Raw genomic sequence first — 23,610 nt, forward strand, 5'->3', positions numbered from 1 at the left:
ACCGCTGCTCTGCCACCTCCCCTCCCTCCCCCACGGGAAACAGGTTTCTTCTTGTGCCCGCTTATTGCTGGCACCCCAGAAACGAAGCTGGGCGCGCCCGCAGGCCATCGGGAAGCAGCGGCCTCTACTCACGGAGGAAGCTGGGCCTTGGGAGCTGGACCGGCGACCTGCCCGCGGCCCGCACCCGGGGTTTCCGAGGGCCGAGCGCCAGCCCGTGTCGTTCCTCAGTGGACGGTCAAGTGAACAGTGAAGCTGCACCGAAGTCTCCCCAACAAAATCAATGCGCCTGATACGCTCCCAAAAGTCAAAATAAAGGAACGGATAATCAGGACACATGTTTAACTCAAAATACATCAAGGTGCGACACTGTAACGATAGCTTGTTGTTTAATAGAAATCGGGGTCTCCAGTGGCACAGCCGGGAAGCCAGACGTGCTAGGCCACTGCTGGTGATGGATGCACTAAGGAAGGCACCGTGTGCAGAGCCCTCGGTGAAACCGGGCCTAAATAATCCATAACGTATAATTTCTGTTTTGATTCATATAAAAAATTACAAAATATTCCCTGCCCTAAATTCTCCTGTTACGGAAAGGAACCGAAACCCTAGAATGAGGTGATTTTACAAAGGTATGAGACTGGAACCTACAGTACGGCTGCCTTTAGGATGCAAGCAGCCTCGGGCCGGCGGGCTCCAAGCTGAGGTGCTGGTGCTGGTCTGGGGGCAGCTCTCCCGGGACGCTCGCTGGGGCCCGGCCGGGTAGGAGCCGCCCCGAGCAGGGGAGCCGCAGCGCCACTCAGTAGCCTCCACCTCTCCGCTCTACTGTGGGCCGGCGGTACTGTTTCAGGTTAGGCTGGATGTCCTTCTGTGTGTCTGTCTGTTAAAGAAAGTGACAGACACTCAGCAGAGGCCGGGATGGGCGCGAGCGCAGCGCCAGGGGAACCGGTGGGACGCCCACCTTCTGGTTCAGGCCAACACACTTCGGGGGTCTCAGCACCGGGAACTTCCGGGTCGCTCCGGGGGCAAACACTGACTGCAGCGCTGGGCTGGAGTACGAGGGCTGCTTGGTCACTCCCGATAGCTTGAGCTTGGGCAGTGCCATCACGTAGGCTGGTCCGTGTCTCCTGGGATGGTCCTCCTCTTGCTTTAGGGGCTGTTTCTAGAAATAAAGCAAAGGTCAGATGAACATACAATGCTTTCCCCTTTGTGGGAATTAGGAAAAGCAAAAGGGGCTCTTTTGTACTACTTTTGCCTCACACAATTTCTTGACCGTGAGGTGTGACGGTATGGTGACTGGACAACACGTACCACGTCCCAGCCCCCTAGAAATGCGGTGGCCGCTCCCTGGGCCGGGGCCCGGGCGGACAGCGGGGGAGGCCGCGCTGATGCATGTGCAGCTCCAAGGGCCGAGGCCACGGTGACGCTTCCCGCTCGGATTCCCTGAGGTCGGCCAAAGCGGCCTGCAGCCTGCTTCTGCGTGGCCAGTGCGCTAAGAATGGATTTCACATCTTCTAATAGTTGAAGAAAGTTTCACGGCATGTGATTATGAGACTCCAGTTTCAGGGTCCACGGTTTTATTGAAACCCATCCCCACCATTCGTTTCTTTTTTTTTTTTTTTGCGGTACGCGGGCCTCTCGCTGCTGTGGCCTCTCCCGTTGCGGAGCACAGGCTCCGGGCGTGCAGGCTCAGTGGCCATGGCTCACGGGCCCAGCCGCTCCGCGGCATGTGGGATCTTCCCAGACCGGGGCATGAACCCGCGTCCCCTGCATCGGCAGGCGGACTCTCAACCACTGCGCCACCAGGGAAGCCCCCCCACCATTCGTTTATGTATGGTCCGCGGCGCCACCGGCCAGAAGAGTGGGCAGTCGCGCCAGACGTTATGCCGGCACAGCCTGAACCCTCACTCCGGGGCCCTGGCAGACAGCGTGCGCCTCGGCTCTGCCGCGGGGGCACCCGCGGCAGGTGCCAGCAGGAGAGACACCGACAGCTGACCAAGAGGGAGAGGAGACCCGGCAGGGAGGGCAGTTAGGGGCAAAGTGAGGGAGGCTCAGCCGGGGGGCGGGGGTGCGCTTCGTCCCCCGTTGGCGGCCTGAGCAGCTGAAGGGGAGCCGCCTTCACCCGCCCTTGAAGGGAAGGCACGGGGAGAGAGGCAGGTCTGGGGGGAGAGACAGGAGATCGGGTTTGAACAAGTCTGCCTTTTGGACATTCAGCTGGAGCCATCAAGCAGGTGTCTGGACACGGGGGTCCGGATTTCTGGAAAGCAGCCTGGCTGCAGGTATACCTGCGTCCTCGGCTCCCAGCGCAGAGTGACATTCAACAGATGCTGGGCTGAGTGAGAAACGATGGAAGGCCACGGTTACCACAGAGCTCGGTGCCAGCCCACAACTGTAAAACTGGGGGAGCCGAGCAAAGGGGGGCCCCGCGGCACATGAAAGGGGAAGCTATCGCGGGATGCAGCTATGCTTTCTACACCAAGAAGCGTGCGAGGCCACCTCTGTGCCAGGCGCAGTGCTCCTCTGGGGCCTGCTGCTCTCGCAGGGGCTCAGCAGCCAAGTGGGGACGGTCACCTGGGCCAGTGTTGGCTTCCCTGTGCCCCGGCTAGGGTCCTCTGCGGGCACAACGTGCTTGGGCACCGGCCTGGCCCTGCGGCTGGGAGGATCCCAGCCCCGCGACACTGTGGACCTTAGCTGGGGGCGCAGAGGTGCCACCTGGTGTGGCGGCAGGTCGCCGACGGGCACACTTTCCAGGCAGATGTAGCACCTCCCCAGGTGGCATCTGCGTCAGAGAGACACGGGCCCCTGAGGGTGTCCAGTCCCAGCTCAGACGGCCTGATCGCTCAGTACCTGCTTGCTGCCCTCCTGTGCTGGCTGCCAGTTGTTACTGAGTAGTTCCGGTGCCACCGGCCGCTTGGGGCAGAGAGCGGAGGCCTTCCTCCTGGGCCTGGCTGGAGCCTGCTTCTCAGCTGCCCTACAGGACGGAAGGGGCACGGGGCGCCTCTGCTGAGAACCTGGCTGCCACAGGGCTTGTCGGCCTCCTCTGTCCCCAGTGTGGGCTTGTGCCTGTCGCCCCTCCTCTCATCCGAGGAGCTTTTCTTTTCCTTTCCTGTCTCAGCCTGACAGCCTCTGGGCTCTGGAGCCGTGGGACCACCCCTGCCCAGTGACTCGAGGTTCGGGTCAGACGTCACCCCCACGTCACACACGCACAAGGGGACAGAGGGGTGGAGTCCGAAGCCCTCAGGGCAGGTACTTCCAATGGCAGGTGTCGCCCAACGCACGCGCCCTGGAACCTCACAGCGAGCGAGCTCAGCCCGCTCCCCCCGCTGTGTGCCACGTGGCCCTCCGGGGCTTAACACCACAGCCTTGGCATCAACCGCAAAGCAGCCACAGACCCTCCTTCCACCCTGCCGTGATGCCACTAATCGCCTCCTTTTGGGGGAAGATACCAGAAAGGAGCAAGGTGCGTGTTCCCAGAGGGACCGGCACTGTTCCCGGGAACCAGCCACCCATCCGCGTGCCCCATGGGAACCCAGCAGGGTGCCTACCTCTGTTCTTGGAAGTAGGGGTGCTGCAGGGCCTGGTGGGCAGTGATTCTCTCATCGGGATCATAGGCCACCATTGCGTGCAGGAGGGAGAGGCATTGCGGGGACAAACTGGCCGTCAGTAGAGGTATTCCTGATCCCTTTTTAAAAGTAAAATCAAAACTCATAGCTCTCGACCTGTATTGAAAGCCCAATGATAATAAACGATCATGCTGTCATTTAGAGCACGTGGCCGGTCCAGCATCACGACCCTACAGGGACCTGCACTGACGGTAACAGCTTACAATCTAAAAAGGGCAGGGGGCAGGGGGGCATAAAGCCCATAGAATACAAGATCCTCGTGGAAACTGTGGACTTTGGGTGAGAATGACGTGTCAGCACAGGTTTGATGATAGCAGACATGCCACCCTGGGGCCGGTGCTGGTGGCCGGGAGGCTGTGCACTGCGTGGGGCCGGGCGGTAGAAGGGAAATCTTTGTACCTTCCGCTCAGTTCTTCTGTGAACCTAAAACCTAGAACTCTAAAAAAATTAAGTCTGTTTTTTTAAAAAGGGTGGGAGGTCGTGAAATCTGTTACGCTGTAAGTGTAAGAAAACATTTTCTTGAGAAGACTAATACCACATTCCCACCAGAAAAGAATGAAATAAAGTTTTAAAAAAAGAAAAAGAAGGGCTTCCCTGGTGGCTCAGTGGTTGAGAGTCCGCCTGCCAATGCAGGGGACACGGGTTCGTGCCCCGGTCCGGGAAGATCCCACATGTCGCGGAGCAGCTGGGCCCGTGAGCCATGGCCACTGAGCCTGCGCGTCCGGAGCCTGTGCTCCGCAACGGGAGAGGCCACAACAGTGAGAGGCCCGCATACTGGAAAAAAAAAAAAAAAGAAAAAGAAAAAGAATCCAGCATGGCTGTCATCTCCTTACCTCCCTAGGGTTCTGGGAGCTGCTGGGTGCTGCCCATGCCCCCGAGTCCCCCTCGAGGGGTCAGGGTGGCCAAGCTGCCGGCTCTGCAGGGTCTGTGCGTGCAGCCTGTGCTGGGGAGCCTTTCCTACCCAAAGACCTCTGTGGCCTGAGTGAACATTCCCGGGACAAAACCCGCGTGCCGGGCTCGTGGGACTGTGAAGAGGCCCCTGGGGGCGACAGAGGCAGGGCGGGTCCGCGGTGGTGGGGCGGCCTGTGGGCTGCACTTACCGTTTGAACTTGGTGATGGTCTTCCCAGTAGGTGTGCCAATGACGTCGTGGATCCTCGAGATCTGGTCCAACTCGTTGGCTCTGGGGAAGAGGGGCTGTAGGCTGGGCGGGCGGCCAGGGCTGTGGTCAGGGCGGTGGCCTCCCAGCAGAGGGACCTCCAGCCCCCCCGCCCATGCTTGGGCCTTCCTCCTCCTACTGTCCCTACGGGTCGGTGTCTTTCTAAGGGACAGGGCCACACTCCCGTATCTGCACAGCAGGTGCCTCTGCCGGCTGAGAGGTGAAAGCCCCCAGAGCCTCCTTACGGCCCGGGGAGTTTAACTGACAAAAATTCAGGCTGGGTCAGGTTGGGCTGTGTAGACAAATGAGGTCCAAGGAGCACTTTGGTTTTGGAGCAGTCATGGATTTGGGAATTGTGGATAAAAGATTTTAGACCCATACACATTACAGGCCACAAAGAAGAGTTTAAAAACGTAGCTCTGGGCTTCCCTGGCGGCGCAGTGGTTGAGAGTCCGCTTGCCGATGCAGGGGACATGGGTTTGTGCCCCAGTCTGGGAAGATCCCACATGCCGCGGAGCGGCTGGGCCCGTGAGCCACGGCCGCTGAGCCTGAGCGTCCGAAGCCTGTGCTCCGCAACGGGAGAGGCCACAGTGGTGAGAGGCCCGCGTACCGCAAAAAAAAAACAAACAAAACAAACAAACAAAAAAAACGTAGCTCTGACGGTAAGATGACTTCTATTCAGGGAAAACGGCAGGAGCTCAGGCCTCAGGGGAGAATAGGAAACGCAGAGGAGCTGGACGCCTCTGAGGTGCGGCAGGCCGGGCACAGAGTGCAGTCAGCGAGGCTCAGCGTGGGCTGCCCAATGCCCTGAGTGGATGCCGCCAGCACCAGCGCCTCTGACATCCCTCCAATCTGACTCAGGGATTTTAGCACGGGAGAAAAGATCATTTGTTGGTACTTTAGTATCAGTGAAATCACCACTCTCCTTTCCAAAAATAACAGTCACTTATCAATATGAATGATCTAGAATCAGAAGGCGTGTCCCGAAGGGCCCAAACGTCTGTATTTATCAAGGGGTCAGTTGAGCAGGCGGGACTGGACAACCCGGGTCCTGCCTGCGCTGGGCTGTACCATCCTGACGTGCGTCACCCCGAGGTTAAACCCACCCACCCGTCCTGCATGACCCACTACGAGCAGGTGCCGCCCCACCTCCTCCCGGGGCTTCTTCCACCCAGTGCGCCTGCCGCCGGTGGACGGGACAGGCCCTCCTCCCTTCCCGGGCCTCTGCCCTGGCCCTGCTGCGCCCAGCGGTAAAGCACAAAGGCTGGGGGAGGGGAGGACGGTTAAGGCTGGGGCTTCCTGGACTCCATCCAGCTCGCCCTCACTCCCGGGGCCAGAGCACCCCACCCGAGTGACTGCACTCTGAGGGTAGACCGGGGGGCACCGCTCGCACCCTGCCCCCATGGCAGGCCCCACGAGGTGGCAGTAAGCACGCCTCGACTCTGCTCCTTCACTTGGCTTCATCAATCCTGTCGCTCGCTGATGAGACCGAATGGAGAGGCGCACCGACCCAGGGCCGGGGCGGGCCAGTGGGAAAGAAGTAACTGACAGTGTTCTTTCCTCCACACCCAGAAAGCAAGGACAAGCGCTTGACACCTTTCCTGTCGAGTTAAAAAACCACCACGACACCAGGACTGTAAACTCGGCAGCGCAGAGGGAGGGACTGGCACGAAGCCACCGGACGGCCGAGCCCCGCGTGGACCGGCCTCAGGGCCCTGACGCAGCCCCCCTAGCCCAGCAGCAGCTGCAGCTCGGGCACCACCTGGCCATCGCCATCTCATAGAGCACGCAGCCCGCGCTCCACAGGTCCACCTTGTAGGTAGAGAAGCCGTCAGTGAGGAGACACTCTGGGGCCCGGCACCAGCGGGTGGAGATGTATTCCGTGTACGGCTGCTTGGAATAGATACTCCGGCAGGACCCAAAGTCCCCTAATTTCAGGACATCCTGCTGCAAGGGGGGAGAGAAGCAGGGACAAATAACATCTCATCAAGCAGCAATTGTAATACAAACCATTTCAAATATTTATGCACCAACGGGAAAATCCCTAGCACCTAAACTAGCTTGTAGAACATAAAGTACTGGCTTTATAAGCACCTGAAATAGCCTGTAGCAGGTGAGGAAGCGGTATTTCTCTTCAGTGGAACACATTTACGAATATTCTGGCTATGTTTAACAGACATTTCAAAATGTCTACAGGTTTCGGAAATTTTTAAGTCGCAGCGTAAGTCTACAGATGAACTATACAACCTGGTCACACGCCCTGTTATGCCTCAAACTCCCCACCGCGTCCAGTGCTTCTGGAAGCTTGGTTCCCATTCGGGGGAGGCTGGGGGCCTGGCCTACACCACGTGGGATCCTTGAAGGAAGTCAGACAGCCCAGGGAAACAGGTTTCAAGGTGTTTCTTCCATCTTCTCTACCTCTCACATTCAAGTAATAAAATTCATGCCGTCGATAAATTTGAAGCCTCTGGCACCTACAGCCAGAGCAAACATTAAACAGCAGTTCTCTTAGCCAGATTACCAAGAAACCTACCCTGACAGCCTTTTACCTCTGTTCCCATTCCCCAATACGTTCAACAAAAATTACAAGGCATATTAAAAGGCAAGAAAAAACAGTCTGAAGAGACAAAGCATGCATCAAAACCAGACTCAGATATGGTGCAGGTTTTAGAATTTTAGAATTCCCAGACAGGAAATTTATAATAACTATGATTAATTTGTTAAGGGCTCTAATGGAAAAAGAAGACAGCATGCAAGTTCAGATGGGAAACGTAAGCAGAGCGATGGAAACCCTAAGAAAACATCAAAAGGAAACACTAGAAATAAAAAACACTGTAACAGGGACTTGCCTGGTGGCACAGCGGTTAAGAATCCCCCTGCCAATGCAGGAGACATGGGTTCAAGCCCTGGTCCAGGAAGATCCCACATGCCGTGGAGCAACTAAGCCCGTGAGCCACAACTGCTGAACCCACGTGCCTAGAGCCCGTGCTCCGCAACAAGAGAAGCCACCGCAATGAGAAGCCCGCGCACCGCAACGAAGAGTAGACCCCACTCGCCGCAGCTAGACAAAGCCCGCGTACAGCAACAAAGATCCAACACAGCCAAAAATAAGTAAATTAATTTATTAAAAAAAAAGAAGACACCACAATGAGAAGCCCGCGCACCACAACAAAGAGTAGCCCCCGCTCGCCACAACTGGAAAAAGCCGGCATGCAGCAACAAAGACCCAACGCAGCAAAAAATTTTAAAAATTAAAAACAAACAAACAAAAGACACTGTAACAAAAATTTTAAAAGACTTTGATAGACTCAACACAGACAAGGAAAGAATCAGTGAGCTTGCAGATATGCCAATAGAAACTTCCCAAACCGAAATGCAAAGCAATAGAGGAACGTCAAAAACAAAACCAAACATCCAAGAACTGTGGGACAATTTCAAAAGGTGTGGCACACACACTACAATGTGGATGAACCTCAACATAACGATGCTGAGTGAAAGCCAGACCAAGGAAGAGTATGTGCTATGTAATTCCATTTATAGAATGTTCTAGCTCGTCTTTGCCTGGGGACGAGGGACAGGGGGCAAGGATTACCAAAGGGCAAGAGGGGGCTTTCAGGGGCTTTGGATTTGTTTGTGAAGTTGACTGGGATGATGGATTTGTGGGTGTACACATATGCCCAAACGGAGCAAATTGTACACAGGCATACTTGAAGGGCTTTCAAGTGAGACATATCAGAGCTCAAATCCTGCCTCTTCCACTTCTATCTTTAGAGTGCTTAGCATGATCATTTAAGCGCAGTTTATTTTGTATATAGTATAAGAAGGGTGCCTTCTTCCAGATGTACAGTTATGTGGATGGCATTTATTAAATTAACCATTTTTTCCCAAACTGGAAGGAAAGAACCAAACATGTTATAACAAACATGGTATCCACTGGGATTGAAAACATATCCAGGGAAAAGTTTTTATATTCTACCTTTCTTCTGATATCAATTTTTCATATAAAAGTTCTTACCTTTATTAATATATTTTCTGGTTTTACATCTCTGTGAAATATTCCATTTCTGCATTCAATATAAAAGGAAGGATAGAATTAATTGTGCCTCATTCATTCAAATTCTTTTATACTATATTCTTAATGAACGGTAATACATTTTATTCACTTGAAAGCTGCCAAGTCTCCAAGTGCCTACCTGTGCATGTGATCAAGGGATTTACACAACTGGTACATATAGTGCATAATTTTTTTTTCTGATAATGGGTGTCTTCTCCCTGTGCAATCAAGGAAATAGCCAAATATGGTTACCAATGATCCGTATCCCCTTTTTTGAAATGAAAGATGGAATCCATTTTTATTTAGCAATGTGTGAAAATCTAACTTCCTCAGTGAAAATAACCTGGAGTAGTTCTAGGAAATGTCTAGGAGTCTATCTACAAAATATGCCATTTAGAATTCTACATACTGGCATGATTTCATTTAAAATCACAGAGCGCCAGGCCTTCTGATTGCAGTCAGAACAGTGCTGAGCGGATCACCGCAAGGGCAGCTCGGTATGGAGGTCCTAACACAGCCTCGGGTGGGCCTCCAGGGCACCCCCTTTCACGCTGATTATGAGCTCAAATCCAGGGTTTTCCTCGGCTTTCTGGCTACGTGGAGATCTCCGTCTTTAAGGGGATGGATTACGTTTTCTTAACCCAAGAAGACCAATGGCTGCTCTCACTTGCACAGCCGCCCGTTCCTCTCTCACAGAAGGAAGCAGTCACTGGGCGCCGGCTGACAGCGCCCTGCAGCAGCCTGTAATCTACACCTTCTCCCCTCCTGCAGCTTTCAGGATGCTCCAAAACTCTTAATACCACACTCCAGCATCAGAGCTGCCCTTGTTCTCCAAGGTGTCACATTTTACTTGATTTTAATATCAGAGGTATGTGTTTCTAAGCCATTAGGTTTTAAATCTGCAAAATACCCACTCTCACCTAACAACTCAGAAAACCACTTTCCCCTCCCTCCGTGAGCACATATCCCTCTAGACATTTTTCATCCTAAGCTTGCAATTTCTGTCAAAAAATTAATGTATTCTTTTTCTCGCATAACAAGACTGTTTATGTTAATAATAGAAAGTAATTTAAATTACAAAGCGTCTAAGTGCAATGAAGTTTTTCCATGGCATACTATAATCTTTTTATTCTGTTTCACGTAATTTATCATCAGTTTTCCAGAATTTAAATTGAAAGAATTAAAACTAAGACTTTGTCAGCTTCCCCCCACTTGAGGAATTTTATCAAATTATTATCTATATAAAGGTGAAAAGAAAGTAAAATTTCTATTCTCTGTCACATGCGAGGCTGGATGAACCTTCGTGGGGCTCGGCCCTCATCAGGCAGGAGGTCTCGCTGCCCACTGACTAGCCCGGCTCTCCAGACACCCCTTGGCAGACTCCCTCCCAGCACAGGGCTCTCAGGACCCAGGAGCACCCGAGTCCCCGGGGGCTTGTGAAGATACAGAATGCCCCATCATCAGCCCCGGCACTCCTGGTTCAGTAGGTCTGCGGCGGGGCCCCAGAAGCTGCCTTTCCAGCAAGTTCTCAGAATGGGCCGCCAGGCCTGGTCTCTCCCCTTAGGAACTGCACCCCATCACATCCTGCTTGTTTATAGAAGGGTCCAGCCACATTCACTCGGGGACATTTCTGCACGCCCCCAAAGCTCTCCTGCTGCATCCTGTACTCACGCTGCTCTGTTCCTAGAAGCACCCTTCCCAGCCATGTCCACACGTCCACATCTTGTAGCGTACAACTGCCATTACAGTCATCTGAACTTGAACTCAGAAAAGGTGGACTCTTTTAGGAAAAGTCTGATCCATCCAATCTTCATAAGTACCTAGGGAGCTTTGAAAAAGTAGATTCCAAGGCCCAAACCTAGACCCAGTGAATCACAAATCCAGGCAGGTGGGCCAGGAATCTGCATTTTGGCTGCCTTCAGTCCCCAGTGGCGGAGGACTCTTGGGATGCCTGCCCTTCCTTTCCTCCTGGGCCTCCCCTGCTCCCCCCATTCACAGCCGTGAGGCAAGGCCACGACTCCCTCCCCTGTCCTCCGTGAAAGCGCCTGCCTGCACACGGGAGCTCCAGGCGGACAGAGGTGCCCTCATGAACCATGTGGGCCACTGGTCTGAACCATCGGAGTCCACACCCTTGACAAGGAGGGGACTGACCGCTGACTTTCACACTGTTTTCCCAAAACAAGATCCTAACTCGCCAGGCCCAAGACTGCACCTGGCTCCCACCAGATGCTTGCTCACAAACACCTTGAAACAAATACACATAGTACAATTAATGAACCACTCTGAAGTTCCTGGTGTGACCCTTTAACTGAATGCCCGCAGACTGCAAACAGTACTTCTCTCTTTTGCCTCTCCCGACCAAATTAATTTTCCCAAGTTAATTTTTACCCAATATTCTCATTAAGAAGGTACTAAAAATGTCATATACAATACCAGCAATGTAAAAAATCTGAAGTGAACACAGTGATTAACTATGGCATTGGCTGTCAGTACTAACAGAAGGAAGAGGGCCTCCAGTGTAGCCAGCACTGTAACAGAATATCCAGCACACTGCCTTCTCACAAGAGACCCTGTACCCAGGCCTGCGCCTGGCTTTCCTGGTCAGGCTTGGGGGTGCATTCTGGATCCACCATGGCACAGCCAAATGCCCACAGTCTACACTTGGGCCCAGAAGCTATGCCCTGCGGCACCGTGTTTGCCATCGGTGTTTTCCAAAGGAGAGCCTTGCCTGATGGCACACTGTTCTGAGAGAAGTTACAGGGTAGCAGGTGGGGTGTCAGGCTCAGCATGGAGCTGGAGCCATCACCAGCACCCCTCTCTCAACAAGACAAAATTCCAGGAGGGGTCCTCCCAGTTCTGCTCTTTGAAGCTGGCTCGTCTCAAGCAAGTGCTCTAAGTTCTTGGAAGTTCAATTGCCTCACCTCTATAATGGAGTTGAGCTCACAGAAATGGGTAGAGCAAATGCAGGAACACAGAGCAAGCACACTATAAAATGTAAAGTCATAACGATGATGATGGTAATGACAGCAGCTGACCTTGATTGAAGGCTATGCAAGCCAGCACTGCGCCAAACACCTCACACATATTATTACTCCTCACAACAACCCTAAGAGTCAGACACTATGATTATCCCCATTTGATAGACAAGGACTAAGGCTCCAAGAGCCTAACCAGGACCGACCATCATGAAATGCACACAGCACTGGGCATGCTCTACCCAGTGTGTTGACGTGGGACATCCAAGCTGCGTCAACACAGCCAAACTGGAACGGCCCTTCCCAGAAGCACCTGCATTAAAAGTAACAGGATGGGCTTCCCTGGTGGTGCAGCGGTTAAGAATCCGCCTGCCAAGGCAGGGGACACGGGTTCGAGCCCTGGTCCGGGAAGATCCCACGTGCCGCAGAGCAACTAAGCCCGTGAGCCACAACTACTGAGCCTGCACGTTGCAACTACTGAAGCCTGCACGCCTAGAGCTCATGCTCCGCAACAAGAGAAGCCACCGCAATGAGAAGCCCGCGCACCGCAGCGAAGAGCAGCCCCCGCTCGCCTCAACTAGAGAAAGCCTGTGCGCAGCAACAAAGACCCAACGCAGCCAAAAATAAATAAATAAAATAAATTTATTTAAAAAAAAAGAAAGAGAGGGCTTCCCTGGTGGCGCAGTTGGTTGAGAGTCCGCCTGCTGATGCAGGGGACACAGGTTCGTGCCCCGGTCTGGGAGGATCCCACATGCCGCGGAGCGGCTGGACCCGTGAGCCATGACCGCTGAGTCTGCGCGTCCGGAGCTTGTGCTCCGCAACGGGAGAGGCCACAACAGTGAGAGGCCCGCGTACCGCAAAAAGAAAAAAAAAAAAAAAAAAAAGAAAGAGAGAAAGGAAGTGAATGAGCACTCTGCAATACAGGGGACTTCATAAGAATGCGAACAGAAGGAGGTTCCCTCTCAGAGGGATTATCTGAGCAGGGAGCCCTGCCTCGTTCTGAAGCATAGAGTAGAATGTCAAGCAGCAGCAGAGCCGGGAAAGATGCTTGAAGGGGACAGGCTTGAGGAAGGGCTGAGCTGCCGCCACCCTCTGCGCCCTCCTCACCACGTCACCCAGCCGGCCTGGACGCCTCGTGGCTTTGCTCATTTGCAGCTGAGTTCTGAGCAGACAAGACTGCCAGAAAAACACCTCCCATGAATACTGTACGTGTACAGCCCAGTACCATATATTTAGATGAAATTACTGCACAAATGATTTTGAGAACTAAAACAAATATATGGGAACTACAAGCTCTAAAAGACCTTAGATTAGCTTTGAAATTATTCTACGTACCTCGTATTAGTTCATAAATATTCATGCAAGAGAACCAGATTTTCTGTCACTGAAGAAGAAAGCAGGTTTTTAAAATGTTTTTTTTTCTTGTCTTCATCAGAAAAAATAATCAAATATTTAATTCATTTGTAAACACTTCTGATAAACACAAAGCACTCCTACATCAGACAAAGACCAAAGTATAATGATTGAAACAGCAGAAGTTTTGATTTTTAATCAACGTTTCAGGCAAAAATAATTTAAATAATAGTAAAACTCTACTTCAGGCGAAACTTCTAAAAGCCCCCCTCCCCAAGATTTTTAAAGAGAAGTGTCTGGAAAATCGAAAAGTTATCTATCAGCAGAAAGAAGAAATGAGGTTTGAGGAGTTGTAGAAGCAAAACAAAGAAGTAGGATTTGATTCATGCTCTGTGGCTGCAAATTTAGTTTTAATTTACCTAAACTACTTCCATGTGATTGGGATACATCCCAGTGCAGGGAGCAAAACCAAAAATCCAGCCGAGGCAAAAAGGAGGAAGGTGAGTCACATCACACCCCTGCAGTGTCACCCCCGGACCCTGCTCCAGGCGCCCCTGGTGGGGCTGGAAGGGGTCCCCGCTGTCACTCAGGACTGTCAGGAGGCCCACGTGCAACTGTGCATGGAAGTGCTTTGCAGAGTGCACATAAGGCACCCTCTGCACAGGCAGTGCTGTGACCGCCACACGCAGACCGCGGTCTCTGGATCTGGCCCCAACTGACAGCTCAGAGCACGCGGGCTAGGACGCCACACAGCCATGACAAGACATTGCATTTTGAGTTTAGAACTGTTCAGCCTCCTGATTAAAATCTCCTGCACTTTAAGGGTCAGAGGCTGCGGTTTCTCGGCTGGTTGTACAGGCCAGGCTTCCTGCCGAGGGGCGCCTTCTCAGAGCTCCAGGCCAGGACCCCAGCCCCAGCCCCTGGCAGACAAGCCCCTCCAGACAAGCTGTGCTCTGCCTTCTTGATCAACAGGTAAACCTTACGGAAGCTACTCTATAATTAGAAGAGAAATTAAAAGTCCCCTGAAATTATGTCAATTGTAGTAAGAAAGGCTGCATGAGACCACACAGAGATGGCAAGTGGCAGCAATAAAGTGCAGCTCCTGAAAGAGGACAACAGGGCCTTTCCCAGTAGGTCACAACTCACAATCGGATGCCCAGGGCCACCACCGTCTACACAGAAGCCCAACTGCTACAGGAGAGGAACCATTTGAATGTTGTTTTCTTTTATGAGGTGGAGTCACTGAAATGAAGGCCTTTCCACGTTAGGACTCAGATACAGACACTGGTCCAAATAAGTAAGTGACTTAAGGTAAAATAAAAATTATTATTCTCTGAGCTACAAAGCAAATATTTAAAATGCCTACCATGGTTTTCTTTCTTAAAAAGAGATTTAATAATTATCATCAAATTTAGATAATGTTTAACGGCCCAAATATACTTACAAAACCACTTCGTGCAAGGTAAGAATGTTTGGGTGTGGATTCAGGTGCCTCAGTGCTTGTATCTCTCGTAGATTGTTCACTTGCTCAATACTATGGTGTAGGTAAAAATAAAAAACTAATTTATAATTCAGGTCAACTTCAGGTCAACTTCAAGCCCCCCTGGTGAATTATTTTAAACATTTAAGAAAGAAACACTCAGGCTTCCCTGGTGGCGCAGTGGTTAGGAATCCACCTGCCAATGCAGGGGACACGGGTTCGAGCCCTGGTCCGCGAAGATCCCACATGCCATACAGCAACTAAGCCCATGCACCACAACTACTGAGCCTGCACTCTAGAGTCCGTGAGCCACAACTACTGAAGCCACGCGCCTAGAGCCCGTGCTCCACAATGAGAGAAGCCACCACAATGAGAAGCCCAGGCACCACAATGAAGAGTAGCCCCTGCTCGCCGCAACTACAGAAAGCCCATGCACAGCAACAAAGACCCAACACAGCCAAAAATAAATAAAATTAATTAATTTTAAAAAACGAAAACATATAACCACAAGAAGTCTTGTGTAAAGTTATATAGCAGATTTATTCAGAGCAGTCCAAAACCAGAAACCCAAAAGTTCCTCAGCAGGAGACCAGGTAAACAAGTTGTTCTGTAGTCACAGACTGGAATGAATACTACTCAGCAGTAGGAAGCTGGGAACTGCGGTACGACAGCATGGATGAGCCTCAAGGACTTTATGCTGTGCTGAAGGAGCTGGACACAAGGGCACAGACTGTGAGATTCCATTTAATATGAATTTCTAGGGACTTCCCTGGTGGTACAGTGGGGAAGACCCCGCGCTCCCAGCGCAAGTGGCCTGGGTTCGATCCTGGTCAGAGAACTAGATCCCACATGCATGCCGCAACTAAGAGTCTGCATGCTGCAGTGAAGATCCCGTGTGCCACAACGAAGACCCGGTGCAGCCAAAATAAAATATATATATATATATATTTTAAATGTAGACATTTGAATTTCTAGAAGAGGATACAGGGAAACAAAACAAAACCCAGAACAGTGGCTACCTGCGATGGGGATGGAGAACTGAGTAAAAAGGGATATGAAGGAATTTTTGAGGGTGACAGAAATGTTCTATGTCTTGATTACATGGAGATATCTACTTGGCAAAATTATACAGTTAAAAAACGTGCATCTCTGGGCTTCCCTGGTGGTACAGTGGTTGAGAGTCCGCCTGCCGATGCAGGGGACATGGGTTCGTGCCCCAGTCCGGGAGGATCCCACATGCCGTGGAGCGGCCGGGCCTGTGAGCCATGGTCGCTGAGCCTGCGCGTCCGGAGCCTGTGCTCTGCAGTGGGAGAGGCCACAGCAGTGAGAGGCCCGCTTAACGCAAAAAAAAAATGTGCATCTCAACATATGCAAATTTTGCCTTTAAAAAAAAATAAAATTGTTGGGACTTCCCTGGTGGTCCAGTGGCTAAGACTCTGCACTCCCAATGCAGGGGGCCTGGGGTTTGATTCCTGGGCAGGGAACTAGATTCCACATGCCACAACTAAAAAATCCTGCACACTGCAACAAAGATCCTGCGTGCCGCCAACTAAGACCCGGTGCAGCCAAATACATAAATAAATATTTAAAAAAAAGAATTGTATAATAATAACCAAGTGGGGAAGGAGACTGGATGGAGGTATAGGTTAAATAAAAATCACAAGGGCTTCCCTGGTGGCGCAGTGGTTAAGAATCCGCCTGCCAATGCAGGGGACACGGGTTCGATCCCTGGTCCAGGAAGATCCCACATGCCACGGAGCAACTAAGCCTATGAGCCACAACTACTGAGCCTGCGCTCTAGAGCCCGCAAGCCACAGCTAGTGGAGCCCACATGCCACAACTACTGAAGCCCATGCGCCTAGAGCCAGTGCTGTGCAACAAGAGAAGCCACCGCAATGAGAAGCCTGCCCACTGCAACGATGAGTAGCCCCTGCTCACCGCAACTAGACAAAGCCTGCACATAGCAATGAAGACCCAACGCAGCCAAAATATAAAGAAAGAAAAAGAGAAGTTTATTAAAAAAAAAACAAAAACAAGAAAAACAACTTGGTCGTGTTGCAGACCTTACACAAGTAACTAACTTCATTATCTCCAAACTAAGACTTTGAGCCACTGAGGAAAACGGTCCTCAGGAGCTGAAAGCACGCCTCCTGACACAGTACTAATGAACTGGTTTATTATACCTTACCCGGACTTCATACGAGCAAAGATTACTGCAAAAGCCATCAATTTCTGGGAGGAGGTGGGGTCAGAGGCTCCAAAACCAAGCTCCTCCGGCCTGTGTGACTCAGTGTGCTTTTCCCGTTACTGACTCTTGTTTCTCACATCACCCACACAGCGGCACGAGTTGAATGTGAGGGTTCAGTTAGGCAACGATAAGCAGAGCAGAAATGGATTTTTAAAGGAACCTAAAATTATTCTTCAAGTGAATAAGATTAAACTGTTTTATAGTGATGATAGATACTCTGGAACTCTAAAAGCTAGAGATATTATTTTCACAGTTGAAAAACAAAAATAAAACCAAAGAACAGCATAAAACTTGTGGATCAAGGATCAGTGACACTGGACCATCCAATAAATTATTAGCAATAATATTCCTAGAAATGACACCAAAAGCAGTTGTCTTTCTTCTAGAACTTTCTTCTAGAAACTATAAAGTCATTTCTTCCTGTAAATCAGAAATAACAGCAATACCCTTTTCAACGTTAGAAGCTATGTGCAATATGACTCATTCCAGATCCTCTATGGTCATTTTCTGTTTGTTTTGATTTTTTTATATAAGTTTATTTATTTATTTTTGGCTGCGTTGGGTCTTCGTTGCTGCATGCGGGCTTTCTCTAGCTGCGGCGAGTGGGGCTACTCTTTGTTGCGGTGCGCGGGCTTCTCGCTGTAGTGGCTTCTCTTGTTGCGGAGCACGGGCTCTAGGCACGCGGGCTCAGTAGTTGTGGTTCACGGGCTCAAGAGCGCAGGCTCAGTAGTTGTGGCACACAGGCTTAGTTGCTCCGCGGCATGTGGGATCTTCCCAGACCAGGGCTCGAACCCATGTCCCCTGAATTAGCAGGGCTAGAACCCGTGTCCCCTGAATTAGCAGATTCTTAACCACTGTGCCACCAGGGAAGTCCTGTTTTGATTTGTTTTTTACTTTTAATTTTGAAATTATTTTAGACTAACAGAAGAGTTGCAACAATAGTAAAGGAAGTCCCCTTCACCTGGCTTCCCCTAATGTTAACATCTTACATAACATTTATCAAAACTAAAAATTAACATTGGTACAAATCTATTAACTACACTAGACACTTTATTTGGATTTCCCCGGTTCTTCCATTAATGTCTTTTTCTCTTCCAGGATCCAGAAGACCACACTGCAATTAAGATGTCACGTCCCCTCAGTCACCTCCACTCTGTGACAGCTCCACAGTCTGTCTTTGTTTTTCGTTATCTTCACAGTTTTGAGGAGTACTGGGCAGGTATTTTGCAGAATGCCCCTCAATTTGGTCTCTTCTGATGTATTCTCATAATTCCGCTGAGATTATGGATCCGTGGGAAAGAACACCATGGAGGCGACATGCTCTTCCCGTGCCGCTTTATCAGAAGGTACATGATATCAATATGTCTTATTACCGATGATGTTAATCTTAATCATTTAGTTAAGCTGGTATCTACCAGGTCTCTCATTGTAAAGTTACTATCTTTCCCTTTCTATTTTCTATTCTTTTTCAGCAAGTCAGCAAGTCCAGCCCACAGTCAAATGGAAGGAAATTAAGCCCCACCTCCTGGAGGAAGGAATATCAAACAATTTGTGGATATAAGTTAAAACCACCACAGTTATTAATAAATATTTGGGAGGAGATCACTCGAGGCTGTGCAGAAATTCCGTCCTGTTTATTTATTTAAACTTTTTTTGGCCACACCACAGGGCATGCAGGATCTCAGCTCCCTGACCAGGGATCGAACCCGTGGCCCCTGCAGTGGAAGATCGGAGTCTTAACCACCGGACCACCAGGGAAGTCCCAGAAATTCTGTTCTCTTTAAAGTTTCACCTTACTAATTTTAGCATTCATGAGGTTATCTTGCCTGCAGAAATTATTACTGTGTATTCTAATGATGATTTTCCATTTCCCTCATTCCTCTGTATTTATGAATTAGAATTCTTCTGTAAGGAAGAATTTTCCCTTCATCCCAATTTGTTTATTCATTTGGCCATTTATTTACATCAGTATGCACTCATGGTTATTTGAATGAAGAGGGAGAGAGAGAGGTGCACACATGGGTTAGTATACATACACACTAGCTCTGTCTGCTCAGAGGACCCAGACGTGCTGACTTTGCAGGAGCAATGAGCATACCTGGTGCCAAGGCCTGATTTTCTAAATACCTTTCTCCGATAAAAGGGACCAAAACTCCTTTGAGAAATGGAAGATTCTAGGGGCAGGGAAAATACAAGATGAGCTTAGAGAATCTTGTAGTACCAAAAAGTAAAGAAGTGTTAAAAAAAAAAAAAGAAAATGCTGGGTGATGTCAAAGGAACATAGGAGCCAACGTGAAAGTGCTCCCCACAGCCAGAGCGGGCTCAATTTTAGCTGGAACAATTCTCAAATAATGATAGCACTGGATTGTAATCGCCTATAGTTTTGGATATGTGTATCAAGAGCAAATGAGAACTCACAAGAGGAAACCCAAAATCCAATTCCCCATGGGTTTAGATTACACAGGCTAGCAGACACCTATCAGAACTAAACTGGAGACTCCATCACTGATTCTGGACATCAAAGGGCCACAGGCCACCACCAGCTCAAAGTGCATTTCCTTTTAAGTAAAGGAAATATGTGACAATGGTTGACAACAACTCCCCCCCAACACACACACACAAACTTTGAAAAAAAAGTAAAGTATCACTGATTCAGTGGTATTTTATTTTAAAATATCTTTACTTATTATGGGATTTTAAAAGAAAAATATGTGTTCTAATCAACCACTTTTAAAGTTAAGACAATGAATTGTTTCTGAAATATGACAAACAATCACACGTCCTGTAATGCAGGCCACCATCTACTGAGTGTCTATCACGTGCCCCACGTCGCCAGCTCCTGTCTCCTCACTGCCTTGGTCAGTCCTCCAGCGTCACACGACAGGAAGCCAAGGCTCGGGAGGACGAGGCACTTCCAGCATCGGGGACCTGATGGATCCAGGACATGCTTCACTGCTAGGAACCACGTCCCTCAGGTAACTCCACATTCTCCCCAGGGATTCAGGTTACCCGAAGGTACTTTTCCAGATAAACTGAGTGTTTCCGCCTCCCCAGGGAATTGCCCTCAAAGCATTCTAATCTTCTTTCATGGGAACATTTCTAAAATGTTACAGATCTCTCTACCTTCCTGAAGGCACATCGGTGACCCAGTATGACCTCTCCTTGACGGCTGGCTCAACAGAGCGAACCCGACTGTGCATCGTTCTGACACAGCAACAATCCCAGGAGCACCTAAAGTCTGCAGGCTGTATGTCCGGTCCACTTTTGTATTTATCTCTTCACCAAAATAGCACCTGGCAAGTCCTGCTGTCTGCAAGTACATCTACCCCTGAGCCCGACAGCAGGAGGGACAGGGATCCGGGCCTCTCCAACGGCACAGATGCATCACACCTGCCGCTCAAAGCCCCTTCTCGGCTCTGCTGGGTTTGTGGAGCATTTCTCCAAGGCGGCTGATTCAGGCAGTCTGCTCTTTGGATATGGGATCATCAGAACACTGTGCGTCAAATTCTCTACCACGAGTAGTTTAAAGGTAAAGACGGAATGTGGGCGGGGGGAGGCGGGAGATAAAGAAGTACAAAGAATTCAGAATACACAGAGGAAGCCATGATAGAAGAGAGGAAAAGCAGAAGCCCCCGTGACTTCAGAGTCTTGGCAGTGGTAGGTAAACACCATATGCTTTGGCCTGGCTCTGCCCACCTAGTGACCTAGAGTGACAACTCTCTAGTAACTTCACATCACTAACCACCTTTCCTCACGTGATTACGCCTACCGTCTGGGGATGTCACGAGGATGACATTACTGTTCTCCATGCTCCCTGACACGGTTAACTGGCCTATACTCCTTCCTGATCTGAAAAACTATCTTTCATACTAAGAGTTTGAAATCAAGGTCTATACCCCAAAACACTTCGGAAGGCTCTACATCAATGTAGGGCAATTACTGTGTTTTTTAAAAACTTTGCTTTAGATATTTAGAGGCTTCAATTCCTTTGAGATTAAAAAAAAAAAATTGAAACCAGAGTTTCAAACCTTTTCTTTTTTTTCCCCATTTTTTTTTTTTTTTGGCGGTACGCGGGCCTCTCACTGCTGTGGCCTCTTCCGTTGCGGAGCACAGGCTCCGGACACGCAGGCTCAGCGGCCATGGCTCACGGGCCCAGCCACTCCACGGCATGTGGGATCTTCCCGGACCGGGGCACGAACCCGTGTCCCCTGCCTCGGCAGGCGGACTCTCAACCACTGCGCCACCAGGGAAGCCCCAAACCTTTTTATTGAAAAGTTTAACAGTTGCAGTGAAGCCATCGTTTACTTCATTATTCTGACAGAGTTTCCTAAACACATCTGGTCTTGGATTCCTTAGTGTGACACATGTGAAGAAGCTGTAAGCTCAAGCACTTTAGAAGGCTGCTCTGTGGGAGAAGCCCCAGCAGTCTCAAAGGGGCTGATCTAGAACCGGAGAGTTGCCCTCTCCACAAACTGCAACTGGTCACTCCCAGGGAATACATTTCTCTAACCCTATCTGAAACTTATTTTTCAATATATTCAATAGTAACTGATTTACAACTAATTAAATCACAAGGACCTCTAATATCTTTCTTTTTAACTTTATTCTTTTTTTTTTTTTTTTGACCACATGGCATGTGGGATCCTAGTTCCCCGACCAGGGATCGAACCCGCGCCCCCTGCATTGGAAGGGCAGAGTCCTAACCACTGGGCTACCAGGGAAGTCCCCGGACCTCCAATGTCTGAAATCTAAGGTTTCAATTATAAAAATCCAACATACACACAACTCTTAGGAACATATAAACTGTTTAAAGTGAGGCATACTTCTACCGCTTAAATTCTTTGTGAACATCAATCATTGATATTGTAGTAAACTTGGACATGAACAAACTCCAGTACGATAATATAAAATTAGCCTATAATCCTCACTGCCCAAAGAACTCTGATATGACATGTTATCACATGAATACAATTTCCCCATTAAGTTGCTCTCATCGATTTAAACCTGTGTCTGCAGATGTAGAGAACAAACGTATGGACACCAAGGGGGGATGTGGCAGGGGTAGTGGTGGTGGTGGGATGAACTGGGAGATTGGGATTGACACGTATACACTAGTATGTATAAAATGGATAACTAATAAGAACCTGTTGTATAAAAAAATAAAATAAAATTCAAAAAAACGAAAACCAAAACCTGTGTCTGTATTTAGTCTCAAATAGGTCTCACGTTGCCTACCTTTCAAAGTGCTGCTTCATTTGTTTACATGCGTAATAGTTTCCATCTCTCAGGTTCTGCATCTTCACAACTTCAGAAAACGTTCCCTCTCCTATTTTGCCAATTGCTTTATAGTCTATAAATGAAAACAATTATAAAAATAAAAGTTTATTTATGCATCTGTTTTGTACTCACTTCCAGATAGCAGACGTCTTTATCTGTAAAATAATCCAACGGCAATGTATTGAGGATACTTCGCCTATGTTTTCTAAGGTTCAGTGTTTCCCTCATTTCAAGAGAGACTGGGTTGTATGTTGGCAACACGCAGTCTCTGCTCCCCCTCGTGCAGCGGGGGACCACATGACCTGAATCCTGACCAGCGAGGAAAGGCTCAGCTCCCCTACGAGATGCTCGCAGACCAAGCACCCACTGAGCCTGTCGGCCCAGGGAAAGTGGCGGGAAGAGTCAGAATGACAGTGTGTTGAACACTACTGACTGCCTGGGCAAGAGATCTCAGGACAAAAGTGAGCTCAGGAGAAAACAGCTACTTTCCAAGCAGAAATGGAAGCAATGAGAGAAGCCCAGAAAGCAAAAGTCTCTTTGGGTTGGAAAAGCTTCCGCAGCCCAAATAATAGGAGGATAAAACCAAAAACATCTTGACAGAAAGCAGCTGTGAGACTTGACAAACAACCTAGTCAGCCTTGCACCAAGGTCACGGGAAGGCAGCCACTCCCCACCCAACCCAGGCGCTTGCCTCAGAGAGGAAGGAGGCTCCTGCAGATTGAGACAGAGAAGCAAAGCAGCAAGGCCCCAAAGAAATAAGACAGGCTTGAGAAGAATGTTTAGAAAAGAACCTTGAGTGTGGAACTGACCAGAAGCAAACAGATCAGAAACCTATTAAACAAACTTGGACCAAAAGGAGCCCATCACCTTTGGGTCCCAAACCGACATCAACACAGAGCAGGCTTTTAAAACTGTCCCCGCTCCAAAGGAGGGCCTCCCCTTCAACACCTCTTTTAGACAGAGCACATTTTTAACACCTTGTGTGAATTCTGATTTGAACAAACCAACAGAAAAAAGGCACAACTGTTTTTAGAATAATGTTTTTTAGAAATGATATGTTTAAAGATTTTAAAAGTCCTTATCTGTTAGCAAGAAGTACTAAACTGTTTTAGGATGAAATGATACTACGTTTAGATTTGCTTTAAAAGTCTATACATTCCCATTCACTTCTGCCGGAAGTATAAACTGGTATAGTCATTTTGGAGGGCAGTTTGACAATATCTATTAAATATTTTAGATGTGTATATCCTTTGACCCAGCAATTCGAATTCTACAACTTATCCTGCAAAACATACTTGCTCAAGTATATGTGAGATGAGAATGTTAGCGTAACATTACTTAATAGGGAAAAACTAATGCCCCCAAACAGAAAACTGTATAAATTAAATACGGTTTATCTATATAATGGGATGTATTGAATATATTTGAAAGAATGACACAGATACACAG

The 23,610-nt window shown here is 49.3% G+C and overlaps 1 protein-coding gene across 1 annotated transcript in view; it reads right to left on the minus strand.

The window, feature by feature from the left end:
* Positions 1–306: 306 nt before the first annotated feature.
* Positions 307–23,610, minus strand: part of MOK (MOK protein kinase) — a 48,193-nt gene continuing 24,889 nt past the window's right edge. The window contains 12 exon segments of the mRNA XM_029238844.1: positions 307–874; positions 956–1,156; positions 2,842–2,965; positions 3,540–3,713; positions 4,718–4,819; positions 6,537–6,721; positions 8,790–8,838; positions 8,968–9,046; positions 13,139–13,165; positions 13,168–13,187; positions 14,601–14,690; positions 22,120–22,234. Coding sequence (XP_029094677.1) covers positions 794–874; positions 956–1,156; positions 2,842–2,965; positions 3,540–3,713; positions 4,718–4,819; positions 6,537–6,721; positions 8,790–8,838; positions 8,968–9,046; positions 13,139–13,165; positions 13,168–13,187; positions 14,601–14,690; positions 22,120–22,234 — 1,247 coding nt within the window. The 3' untranslated portion in view covers positions 307–793.

This window comes from Monodon monoceros, unplaced genomic scaffold (assembly GCF_005190385.1).
Source record: "Monodon monoceros isolate NGI ecotype Baffin Bay Population unplaced genomic scaffold, NGI_Narwhal_1 Super_Scaffold_21, whole genome shotgun sequence".
NCBI classification, from domain to species: domain Eukaryota; kingdom Metazoa; phylum Chordata; class Mammalia; order Artiodactyla; family Monodontidae; genus Monodon; species Monodon monoceros.